The sequence below is a fragment of the Protopterus annectens genome, chromosome 3.part0 (assembly GCF_019279795.1).
Source record: "Protopterus annectens isolate FY-2018-M chromosome 3.part0, PAN1.0, whole genome shotgun sequence".
NCBI lineage: Eukaryota > Metazoa > Chordata > Ceratodontiformes > Protopteridae > Protopterus > Protopterus annectens.
The window spans coordinates 554,214,160-554,227,742 of record NC_056731.1 but is presented as its reverse complement, the minus strand read 5'-3'; the positions used below and the strand labels follow the sequence as shown (position 1 = coordinate 554,227,742).

General features: G+C 39.1%; 1 protein-coding gene across 2 annotated transcripts in view; it reads left to right on the top strand.

Annotated features, from left to right (window-relative positions):
- The window catches only part of GCNT2 (glucosaminyl (N-acetyl) transferase 2 (I blood group)), a 373,594-nt gene extending 360,253 nt beyond the window's left edge, over nt 1-13,341 (top strand). For both annotated transcript variants that reach the window (XM_044064983.1, XM_044064982.1), the window contains one exon: nt 12,114-13,341. In XM_044064983.1, the coding sequence (XP_043920918.1) occupies nt 12,114-12,304 (191 nt within the window). In that variant the 3' untranslated portion in view covers nt 12,305-13,341. The remainder of the gene's footprint in view (nt 1-12,113) is intronic.
- The last annotated feature ends 242 nt before the right edge of the window (nt 13,342-13,583 follow it).

The window sequence follows — 13,583 nt, the reverse complement described above, 5'->3', positions numbered from 1 at the left end:
CAAATAAATATGCTCTGAAGCTTTCCTTTCCGGACAAACCAGGTGCTGTATGACTCTCCATCTCTTCCCAGCCACATTCCTCTTTCTCTTTGCCCTTCTCCTTCTCTTCCTAATTGGCTCCAGATCACTCAGGACTCTTGGGTTTTGCCGATTACTTCATAATGTGGAAATCCCATCCTCCTTTTATGGGCATTCCAAAGCCTCCTCAGAAATTACTTCCTTTTTTCCCAGAGGTTCTTCAAAATTTCTTGACTCAGGGTACTATTCAAGAGGTGCCTGTGTCCTAAGGGTGGATGGGATCTACTCCAGATTGTTTCTAGTGCCCAGAAAAGATGGCGCTTGGAGACCTACTCTAGACCTCTCTCATCTAAACACTTTTCTAAAGGTGCCTTCCTTTTGGATGTTGTCTCTTCAGATTCTGTTTCCTGTCTTGCTCCCTCAGGCATGTATAGTGTCTCTGGATCTCAAAGATGCTTATCTCCATATTGTAATCCAGCCTCTTTTCAGGAAGTTTTTGTGTTTCTCTGTTGCTTCCTGGCGTTTTCAGTTTTCTGCTTTGCCCTTTGGCCTTTCTACTGCCTGACGGGTGTTCACCAAATGCCTTGCTCCTGTGATTGCTATTTGCAGGCTTCAACGGATCCACATTTTTCCTTACTTAGATGACCTATCAATTCAGGCATCCTGTCCAGAGACCCTTTTGCAAAATCTTCATTTTGCTGTTTCCCTTCTTCAGAGCCTGGGGTTCACTCTAAATTTCAAAAAGTCTTCTCTGACTCTTTCTCAGGATCATGTTTTTTCTGGGTTGCGGGATTCAGACAGTGTCAATGCTTGTATCCCTTCCCCCTCCAAAGGCCTTAACTCTCATTTTTTTTTCTTTCATACTCTTCTTCCACTGGCTTCCATTACCACCAGGGAGTTTCTGAGAGCTCTGGGTTTCATGGCATCCACCATTCTGATGATCCCACTGGCCAAACTTCACAGGATAAAGTTTCACTGGTTTCTGAAGTCAGTGTTGTTCCAAAATGCACAGCCTCTAGACTTTGTAGTTCCTCTTCTTCATTGTGTTAGTTAGGAACTTCACTGGTGAATTCAGCAATTGCCTCTGAATCCAGGGATCCCTTTTCATCCCCCTCTTCCCTCTCAGGAATTGTTCGCAGATGCTACAGACATGTGATGGGGGGATGACATTTGGCTCCCTAAAATTACAGGCTGTGTGGTCATCACATCAGCAGAAGGAATACATCAGTGTCAAAGAGATGAGAGCTCTTCTGCTGGCTCTTCATGCCTTTCATCCTTTCATCCTCTTTTCTGTCCTGGGCCTCTCAAGGTGTTCATAGGGTTCTCCTTCACAAGATTGAATGGATGGAAGCTCGAAATTCATAATCTCGAGACCAGCATCTCGAACTTCCATTCACTTGAAATTGTGAATGGGAGCCTTAGGTTTAAAAAAATAAAAAGTTAGCTTACCTTATTGCAGGGGGCCAGATCCCCCTGTACTCTAGCAGTTTAAATGTGAATGTTCCGTGACCGCACTATAGCGAAGGAATGGAAAATCTTCCGTTTTGCACTTACACGTATAGTGCGGAATGGGAGTTTTCCCTTTCCTTCACTATAGTACGATCTCGGAGTAGGTATATTTAAGTAGGGGGGTATGGGAAGCCCCCCCTGCGAAAACATTTGAAAGGTGTTAATTTTTTTTTTTTTTGTACCTTTCATACGTTCGAGTTTCTCTAAATTTGAGATTCTGGTTTCGAGTTTATGACTTTTGAGTTTAGAGAAATTCAATCATATGAAGGGAAACCGTTCACAGAAAATACCACAGTGATGTGGTATATCAACAAACAGGGAGGAACGAGATGTTATCTTTTTTGTCGGTTGGCACTTCTGGTATGGGATCTTGCTGTCAATTATCAAGTGACTCTTCAGGCAGTTTATATCCTTTGCAGTCAGAACCTTGTGGCAGACACCCTGAGCAGGTCCTTTACTCAGTCCCATGAATGGATGCTTTACAGGGATGTGTTTCTTGACATTATCCACCAGTGGGATACTCGTCAAGTGGATCTTTTTGCCTCTCCTCTGAACAGACAGCTTCCTCTGTTTTGTGCCAGAGTCTCAGGTCCTCTGGTGTGGAAGGTGGACACCCTCTCATTTTCTTGGAAGGGGATGTTTCTTTATGCATTCCCTTCCTTTCACTCCAAAAGTCCTGTCCAAGATTCAACAGGATGCTCCCAAAATCTTGTTGTTGACTTCATTTTGGCCACAGCAGCACTGACTCTCTCTACCTCTGCATCAAACCAGGGAAAATCACCACAAGTTACCTCACAGGGTAGATCTAATCACATAAGATAAGGGATCTCTCATCCATCCCCACCTGTCCACACTTCAACTGACACTGTGGGTGAAAGGAATTTGATTCCTCAAAGATACCCTGTTTCTGAGGACATGCTGCAAGTCCTGCAGGAGGCCAGGAAACCTACTACTAGGAAATCCTACTTATCTAAATTGAAGAGGTTTTATATTTTTTGTCTCTCTCGTAACCTGGAACCACTTACTGTGGATGTTCCTTTGGTTCTCTCTTATTTGTGTGAGTTGCTCAATGTTGGTTTGGCCTATACTTCTATTAAGTCACACTTATCAGCTATCTCTATTTGTCTGCCTTTTTCTCCTCCTTTAGCTTCTAGATTTGAAGTTAAGCAGTCTCTTAAAGGCACCCTTAATATTAGGCATCCCAGGAAACCTGTTCCTCCTCCCTGGGATCTTAATTTTGTTTTGGAGAAGTTGACTCAGGTTCATTTTGACCTGCTGTTTCAGTTTCATTGCTACATTGTCCCTGGAAGACTGTTCTTTTGTTAGCTCTTACTTCTGCCAGATGGGTATCTGAGTTGCAGGCCATTATGGCTTGTCGTCCTTTTTTGGTCTTTCATGAGGGCAGCGTGTCTCTGTGCACTAACCCTTCTTTTATGCCTAAGGTGGTTAATGAGCTATCACTGAATCAGTCTATTAATCTGCCTATGTTTTCCCCCTGTCTGCAATCTGACAGTGAGAAAGTGATGCATACTTTGGACATGCATAGTCACCTCAGGGTTTATTTGGATAAGACTAAAAGCTATTAGAAAATCTGATAAGTTATTTGTTTCTTTTCATCCTATTTCTTTGGGACTTGCTGTATCCAAGCAAACCATTTCTTCTTGGATTTCTAAGGCTGTTTCCTTTTGTTACACTTTTCATGGCACTTCGTCAGTTAAGGCTCATTCTACTAGAGCTGTGGCTTCTTTGGGTGTTTTTTTGAAAGGTTCAGATACTAATTATTTTCTTGAGACAGCTACCTGGACTTCTGTGCATACCTTTACCAAGCACTACAAGTTGGATGGTAATTCTAGAGCTAGGGCTGGTTTTGCTAGTGACATTCTTCATGGCTTTTTAGGGGGCTCTGTCTTTCCCCTCCCAAGTTTCCTGTTGAGCTTTGGCACATTCCCATCTGTTAAGAATACCACAGCAGTAAATATAAGGATGTAGTATAGTTGCATAAAATCTTAACCATAATGGTAGATGCCCATGCCTTCACTGCTGCAGTATTCGCTCCCTCCCTCCCTCTAGTCTTGTGCCTTCCTGGATGTACAGGTCACCTCTAGGGGTTTATTGCACTGTGTTCCTATTGGGGCATTCAGTTCTGATTATGGTAGGCTTGAACATCACTTTTATGCCCTACGCTATGCAAGGAGCATTTGGCTGACATTCAGCGTACCTTTGAAAAGCAACAATTAGTCTTCGGTAGACTGCCCGGACATTTGGGCTTCCACAGCAGGGAATCCCATCTGTTAAGAATACTGCAACAGTGAAGGTAAGGACATCTACCATTATGGTAAGATTTTACACAAACGTATTTTCTCTTTCCTTTGATCATCATGTCGCAGCTGTAGTCAGAAAATCCTTCTACTGTAACCAAGGGTTTATCTTCCAGAAATATAGATGTCATTATTCCTTTATATTCAACAACTGATTAGGCTAGTAGTGCAATGCCTCCTTCAGAAGGTACCTCACTTGGCATATCAAAGTACTAGAGTAACCTCATAGGTTCCTAACTAAGAAGATTTCAGGCTTAAAGAAGATGCACTATCAACAAGTCTAGAAGATCTGTCCTTTTACTCATGTCTTACAGACTCCTGAGGACAATTTGTGCCTCACCTACCATACCATTAGAGAACCTGTAAATAGAACATAATAGAGAGATAAATTGATTATGTAGTTTCTCCAGAATTAGCTGTCCTTGCAGGTTAAGTAACATGATACATTATCATATTTCCAATAGAACCCCGATGATGGGATAGGTACCCTCAAATTTACCCCAGGAATAACTGACCTAGCCATCTGTGACAAAGTGGGTACAAACAGAAGGTGGATATTGGCAAGGCATTGATGGTTGCATGGTTGCGAGAATAAAGTGCAACGAAACTCCTATGACTGACTGTTCTGAATGAAGATAGGAAACCACAGAAGAACCCATTACTAAATCCATTGGTAAACTAATAATAAAGTGTAATGTATACAGAATATATGAGGTCCTGAATAGACAGTCAGAAGAAAAGATAAAATAAAGGCTTTGTTACAGTTACTTCTCAAATAGTGCAGGCTATGTGGAGAATGGATTGAGTAACTGATGTCAGCTTTGCCTTCTTAGGGATGCTGGCTTTTGCTACAACTGAGGCAGCCTGTACTGGAGACTGGAGGGTGAAGTTCACACAGCTGAGCACAGCACTGTACGAGGGGCTTCTGCTACAAAAGAGAGAAACCCAGTCACACAGATCACAATTCCTCAGTTTCATATCTTTGAAGGATACCTGCTACTTACAAAGTAACTCGACATCTTGAATAAGGTACTTTTTTGCTGCAGGAGAAACTAGCACAGAGGGTACACTTCACATCTGCAAAACTTATTTATACCAGTTTCATAGTCATACAAAACAACATTAGGGAAGCACAGCAACGGGAAAACAGCATGTGGTGGTTTCAAGCAATAGCCTCTTTCTCTAACACAAATGAGCAAGTGATTTTTGAGTTACTGCAGATCAAGGATACATGGGCAGCTGTACAAGGGAACAATTAGATGTTCACATAGCCATATGCACACATATAGAAGCATGGTGTTATACGTGCATATAGAAGCATGGTGTTATACGTACCTAGCATCAACACCATATCCCTCTTGGGATTATTCCATCTAAATTCATTTCCCTGCAATAAAGAAAAATCCTCTCCTAGGCTGCGTTATGATGCTCCATTCCCCAACTCTGGAAGTAACAAATGGAGAAAGGAAGTAAGGTTCAGTAGCAGAGGCATGGGGAAGATAACTTTGCAAAAGAATTATGTAAACACCCTTAGTCTGGCCTGTAATGCACGGTTCTTACAGAGCAGTCTTAATTCAGCTAAGATAAGAGCAAGCATGGACACTTTAAATATAAAAATGCAGTATATATGGTCTGGTCAAGTTAATCTGATACCCTGGCTTTTCTAGCAGTAGCACAGGATCGTTTCTAAAATTGTACTCTCCAAGTTTAAAGTGTAATTAATACTGCATCCAGTTAACTAGAACTGGAAGATAACAGAGAGTGCAAAGGACTGCAAATCATTAGTAGTTACTACTATCAGAAAACTTAGGGCCAGTTTTCACCTTAAGTGCTTAGCCTTAGTGTTACGTTATAGGTTTACTCTGCTTAACTGCTATAATAGGATATGTTTACAATGCTTCAGATGAAGTATCCTTACTACTTTATGACTGTGTTTTTAATCTAGCTGTGTCATTAAGCCTGCTTTACAACTTACATATTATCTAATTGATAATTAGACTCCTTTATCCAGGTCACTCCAGAACACCAACCCCAACAGGTTGCCACTGCTTTCAATTCCTTCTTCACAGAGACTATCCAATCACTAGCCAGTCAACTAGCTCCTGATAGATCCAGTGTTCTTAACTCTTCTCCCAGCTCTCTTCCTACCTTCCGATGTCTACCCACCTCAACTAATTTTGTCTATAAACTCATTCTAGAACTTAAGCCTTGTACTCCTTCTGCTGACCAGATCCCAGCTGAATACCTGCAAAAAGCAGATAAAGAAGTAGCTCCTGATAGATCCAGTGTTCTTAACTCTTCTCCCAGCTCTCTTCCTACCTTCCGATTTCTACCCACCTCAACTAATTTTATCTATAAACTCATTCTAAAACTTAAGCCTTGTACTCCTTCTGCTGACCAGATCCCAGCCGAATACCTGCAAAAAGCAGCTAAAGAAGTAGCTTACCCGATATCCATCCTGATTAATAGAACTACTAACGAGGGAAGCATCCCTGACATTTGGAAAATCTCACATATTATCCCCCTACACAAAGGTGGCAACTTAAATGAATACTCTAACTACTGACCTATAGCCCTACTATCCCCCTTAGCAAAAATAATGGAAAAATGTATTCATCATCAGCTTCTAAACCATTTAATTCAACATAACATACTTGCGGAAAGCCAACATGGCTTTAGGCCATTCCACTGTACTACTGCTGCCCTCTTATCTTTTACTGATACCATAAACAAAAACCGCAATAACAATGTTCTCTCTTCCTCTCTATTTATTGATCTCTCAAAAGCATTTGATATGGTAAACCACTCTCTACGTATAAATATTCTGAAATCACTCTCTCTTGATACTATGGCTGTACAATTGTTTACTTCTTACCTCAGCAATAGGCAACAGGCTGTGCTCTGGGAGAATAAACTATCATCCCACCTTCCAGTCTCACTTGGTGTCCTTCAGGGCTCCATTCTAGGCCCTCTCTTATTCTCAATATTTATAAATGATCTCTACCTAGCTATTCCTCAGGCAACCTGCATACAGTATGCAGATGATTCAACTTTAATCTGTGCAGCTGAATCTTAATCTGAACTACAATCCCTAACTCAGAAAATATTTAACGTAGTAGAGACTTGGTTCTTAAAACGTTGCCTCCTCTTGAATCCCAAAAAAACAAATCTCCTTCTCTTTACTCCAACCCGTAAATCCATGCCTTTAGATTTCTCTGTTATTTCTAACAATGGCACCCTCATATCCCCTGATTCTAAAACCAAACTCCTAGGAATTACTATAGACAATTACCTCAGCTTCGATAACCAAATTAATAACACTATAAAAACAGTCAACAGAAAAATGGGCTCCCTATACAGGATCAAATATTTTCTCACTCTAACAGCCAGAACTACTAATGCCCACTCTCATTTAATCTCAACACTTCTCTATGCCTCCCCAATTTACACCAACCTATCCAAGAAGAATCTTCTCAAACTAACTACATCTTACAATAACATTGCCAGATTCATCACTGTCAGAATCTAAAACAACTAGGATGGCTTGAACTGCAAAATCTGCTTCACTTTAACCAACTTACCATTGCTCATAAGATCCTCAACCAGCCTAACAACACTCCTATACTCTCAAATCTCATTACTCCATATAAAAATCTTAATACCTTACACTCTGCTAACAAACTTCTACTTAGTATTAGTAAGTCTAACAACATGGCAGGTAACTCTCTTTTCTCAAAAACAACTGGGAAATACTGGAATCTTCTACCTAGTGATCTTACTTCACTTCCTTCCCTACCCCACTTCAAACAAAAACTCAATCTATACCTTAGAACACACTGGCTATGCCTTTGCACTAACCCTGACTAACCCATTACCTCTGTGACTAAATTTCTCCTAACTCCACTCTGACTTTAATTCAATGCTCTTTACTGCAAACTTTGCAAGAATTGCAAACCCACATACAGTTATGATCTACCTCACATGGATATATTGTTTAATATGTTGTAAATACTCTTATGCAACCTTTCTCAGGAATTGTAAACCTGAAAAAAGTTCAAGCTACCTCATGTGAATATCTTGTTCTATATTATTGTAAATATTGCTTTGCAATGTACTGTAAAATGTTTTGTATCATCTGCTATGTTAACTTGATTGTAACCTTACAAACACTGTTTTGAATTTGCAACCTTATACATATTGGTATAATGGATCTGTCTTGGAGCTTTTCTCCCCAGGCCTCTACTGAAAATGGACATATATCCAGTTGTACTAGCCCGGTCAACAAATGTAAAATAAATAAAAAATAAAATAAATATAGAAACACATACATGCGCAAACACATAGATATATTTATAGATATAATATAGATCAGATTACCCAAGCAAACAGCAAATGCTCAAAACAGTGACCAAAAAAGATCACAAAATAATGAAAAAATGAAAGCACTATTTTACCCAGAGGGGCAAACTCCCCTGCATCCCCCACACACTCCTGCTAATTATATATACCAACTCCAAGGTCACACAACAGCATGGATAGGACAAATTCCCACACCCCACTGTACCATAATCTTGCACACAGAGTAACCAAGAGCGTGCAAAACAAGTTAAAAAAGAACTTTCACTCTGCTGAGAATCTGCGCTTAGTAACTGCAACCATATATGAATGTGTCTGTATCATTATCTATATATGTGTGCATATATATTTATATATATATATATATATATATATATGTGTGTGTGTGTGTGTGTGTGTGTGTGTGTGTGTGTGTGTGTACATGTGTGTATGTGTGTGCATATATATTTATATATGTGTGTGTGTGTGTGTGTGTGTGTGTGTGTGTGTGTGTGTGTGTGTGTGTATATATATATATATATATATATATATATATATATATATATATAAATAAAAGTATGTATGTGTTTAAATAAATATGTTGCATGCCTAGTATATTGTTGAGGGATGGGGAGCTCGTCTTGGTGAGCAGTAAGTACAAGTCAGCATGTGTGAGTGTGAATGGTAAGTGTGCGTCAATGCAATGGCATCCTACTTTACTAGTTTCTGCCTTATATCTGTTTTCACCATAATAAGCTCCAGCCACCAAGATCCTGACTTGGATAAAAGCAGGTGCAGAAAATGGGTGGATAGTGCAGTAACCAAATGGTATTACAAACGGCCTTGGTACAAATCTTAGCTGGTGTACCTAATATTCTACAACAGTATGGTGGTATAAAGCCTACTGCTCCTCCCTTGCAGCTTTGGGGCCCATGGTTCTTTCCTGACCTGAGGGTAATGTTTGTGTTAAATTTCCATATTTGTCTAGTGTCTATATTAAGTATATCACCCTACTTCTTTAAAACATGCTACTTAGGTTTATTGCCAGTTTAAAAATTGGAACTTGTTTCCTAAGCAAAAGAGCTATTGTTGTAGGAAGGCTACCTATTAGCAAAGTGAAATAAATGGTTTGCCTGCACTTGTCAAGTCTAATGAGTTTAAACTTCTCAGTTTCTGTTCCTCAGTTTGGAATACGTAAGATTGTTTTTCTGAAAGGAAATCAGTACTAGTGTGGTGTCTATTTTTGTGCTGGCATGGACTCCAAGTATGTAGCTTTTCTTTTTTTTTTCTATGTAGTTGTGCAACTGAGGAGTTAATTTATAAAAGCATGGTGATGCAGGTGTGAAGATCTCCACTGGTATGGCAGCACAAGAGTAGCTTGTTATCCTGCAAAAACAGTTTTTTTTGTGTTGAAACTTCAGCCAGTTTATATTCAATAAAATATCGAGGAAAGAAAATAAATAACAATTGCTACTAATTACCTCACAAATGCAGATACTAATTTTCAAATGCTTTCCAAATTTTTGTCTTTCCTTTGAGGAAATGTACTTCTTGGCTGCAGCTTTCCTTCAATATGTTCATCAAATAGTAGTTATAATAGCTGTGATGGCTTAGTGGTTAACTGCTCTGACTATAGTATACAGGGTCCTTGGATCAAGACCTGCAAAGGCTGTTTATTTAGGGGCCGCGGTGTTGTAGCGGTTAGCGTTGTCACCTCACAGCAAGAGGTTCTCCAGTTTGAGTCTCGGCTGGAGCGCCTTCTTTGTGGAGTCTGCATGTCCTCCCCGAAGTCAAGTGATGTTTAAAGACATGCAGGTAGGTGCATGCATGAATGCTTGTGCCTTCTTTGAAGGTTGGTCATCTGGCTGGCAACTCGGCACCGTAAAAATTCACTGCCAATCATTAGTGGACTGGAGTTCCACTTTGGCAACCCCTAACCAGGAAAAGCCAAAAGACTTTTTTCCAAGAAATATATAGTTATCCCCTTTGGGAAAAAACATGTACCTATGAACCTATGAACCTATGAACCTACCCGTGAATTGCCACATTGGTGGCAGTACACTAAACACCGAAAGTGTGGTAAGGGACTTAGGGATACAGGTGGACAGTGGTGTCACCTTCGATAACCACATCACCACAACAGTCAGGAAATCCTTCTGTGGGGCACACCTCATCACTAAAGGCTTTTCATCCAGAAAAAAGGTCACTGTCCCACTGTACTCATCCCTCATTATAGAATACAATGCCCCGTTTGGTATGTACCTCTCAAGACATCTGCAACAACTGGAAAGGCCGCAGAAATACCTCACTAAAAGAATCACAGGCCTAAAGCAGATGCCCTATGCTGACCATCTAAAAAAACTCCAGCTATACTCTGTCGCATATCATCTACTCAGAGATGATCTCTCCTTAACATATAAGGCCATGTCAAACCCAGAGCTGTTGGACATGCTACACTTAAAGAAATCCCAATCCCTCAGAGCCACACGCTCCAGGGATCTAAACCTTGTCATCACAATGAACAAAACATGCTGGAGGGATAGGTTCCTGACCCAGAGACTCCCCAGACTCTGGATTAGACTGCCCATACATGTCAAGTAGAGTGCATCTTTGGCCCTCTTCAAAAGGAACCTTGATGATTGGATGGAAGATAGGAAATTCACCCCGGGAATCACGTCAGTTGCCCTGCTAGACAGGGGTCCAGGGAAGTAAATATTGTGGGAAGAAATAACCTGGGAATTGTTACGGCTAGGCTTGTATAGCCCTAGGGCTGATAGCCTAGTACCAACCTATGAACCTATGAAAATGATCAGAAAATGATTTCTACAAATAAAACAAAATGTTTAGGGTAATGGTCATCAATACTCTATTTTAACATTTACACCGATCATTCTTGCATTTTCTAGATTTTATTTTTAAATTTTTACACATTTTCCAAGTCATACAATATTCTTTTATATTATGTATAAAACTGGGGTTAATATTTGTTTTGCACTCATGGTAAAGAAAAACACTCTAGTTAGTATGCAGTACAAATATATATTTCATTCATATTAACATAAAATGAATAAAAAACATGTAATCAGCATCTGGGATCAACACACGTAAAAAATATTTTTTTTGTGCATCCATCTGGTTGCCCTGACACATTCCTGTTAGTTTTCATTTCTCATTGATATTAATCTGCTCTTTGCTTATTTGTGGGCTGACAGGTTGTCACAATTAACAACTACAGCTGGCACATAAATGGAGCCTGATATTTATATGGCATTGAAGCCTTACTATCTTAAAAGTGACACTTTGATAAAAATGCTTTCCTAAACAGTCGTGTTACGTCTAGCTAACATCTCTCTTCGGACAATAAATAGCAAATAACATATAAGTATATAAAATATTTGAGGAAATGAAAGCCTACTGATGCTAAATCCAGTTAGTTCAGAAATATTTTGCTCTTCAACAAAATATGATAAAATGGTTACTGATTATATCTCTCAATCTCTTAGCTTAATAAACCTGAACAAAGCCAAAAATAATGGGAGGGCAAAGGCCCACAAATAGGGGCATATTTTAAGTATTGCTCTTATAAACTTAGAAAGATGACAGAATAAAATGTTTTGCATTAGAGCGCATTTTCCAAAGGATGTGAAGTCTGAAACTCAAATGTCTGTCATCACTTAGTGACTTCCATCAGAAAATGACAAATTTCATGAGGAACAAAGCAAAAATATCAGGCAAAAATTTGGACATTCTGCAAAAATCTGTACAGTTGAATAGTATGTTTCCAGTAAAAGGATAACACCATTTTACGTTACCATATACTTGCAGTTAATTTATAATGCAATTTATGGTAGGAGTAAGTTTGCAAGTAACTTGTTATCAGTAGCAATTGTGAGAAAACTAATTATTGTTTTCTTTTTCTTTCTCCTTTGACAGGTCACTATGTGAGAGACATCTGTATATATGGACAAGGGGACCTGCCATGGTTGCTTCAGAATACATGTGTTTTTGCAAATAAATTTGAGTTGCATTCCTATCCTCCAACACTGGAATGCCTTGAACTTATCTTAAGAGAGAGAACACTAAGCCAGAGTGAGACAGAAATAGATCCAAGCTGGTATTTGTGAGAGATTTTTAACTGTTGTCTTTTTCAAAGCATGAAAGAAACCGGAAGAAAAAAAAATAGTTTCCTATGGACAGTAATCCTCTGTGGGCTCTTGCACTGAAGATAAACATTTTCTCTACCATTATGACATTTAAAGTTATGACTCTGTGTTTTTACAACACATTTACTTGTCTCTCATAATTATACTCTAAAGAAAATTTTACATAACTGGAAACCTGGAGTATTCTTCACTACATTTATGTTTATTGCAGGTGTGTGTGTTTCAGTTAAAGAATAATTTGTTGTTGTAAAGGATTTAAAGCTGCAGCCAAGTTAGACTATAGAGATATAGTCTTCTTGAATCCAGTACATGAGATTTAACACAAAATGTGTACTTTTGGACTACTATACAGGGTTCTTTGATATTTTTTCGGAAAGACATTGCTTCTTTATTCAGCAATAGATTTTCAGGGCAATTATAGCTTTTTTAGAAAGAAAAAAATTGGACAGATTGGAAAATGCTGGTTAATGGGGCAAGATCCAGAAAAGAGTGACAAGACAGTAATTTAGCATCAGAGAGGTTACCCAGAAGGTGGAGTGTTGCCTTACACATTACTTTCTGTATGTTAGTTGTACTGGAAACAACAGTAAGGGTAAAATGCAAGCTTTGTGGCTAATGAATGCTAAGCAAGACAGAGGGTTCGATAGCAACATTTGCAGAAACTATAGTAGTACTAATTTAGAGTTTTGCAGCTTGGCTTTAATACTGAGCGATGCAAAGCTATGTATGCTAATTTCAAGATAAGGAAAACAAAACACAGCTTAGGTGATATCCTGATATTTGTGATTGAGAAAAAGAAACAATTGGGAGTATTTGATGCAACTTAGGATATCACAAAGAGCTATGTGTTAGCTCCAAGGGGCAAAGGGATAAAGCCCTGACTGTAAGCCGAGCAACCCAGGATCCACTAATGACAGAAGCATGGCAGGCGCACCTCTCAATTTCTTAGCACAAGAAATCTGGCAAAATCAAAAATAATAGGGAGAAAAAGCCCTAAAAACTGGAATATATTTTAAATATTGCTCTTACAAGCTTATATAGTTTCTAGCATACCAGGTTTTGCATTAGCATGCATTTTTTGAAGGATACAAAGTCTGAAACTCAAATGTTTGTTATCATTTAGTGACATTAATCCCCAGTGATATGCCAGAAAACCACAAATTTTATGAGAAACATGCCAAACATTTGAGGCAACAATGTGGACATTCTGCCTAAATCTGGACAGTTGAAAGGAATAATA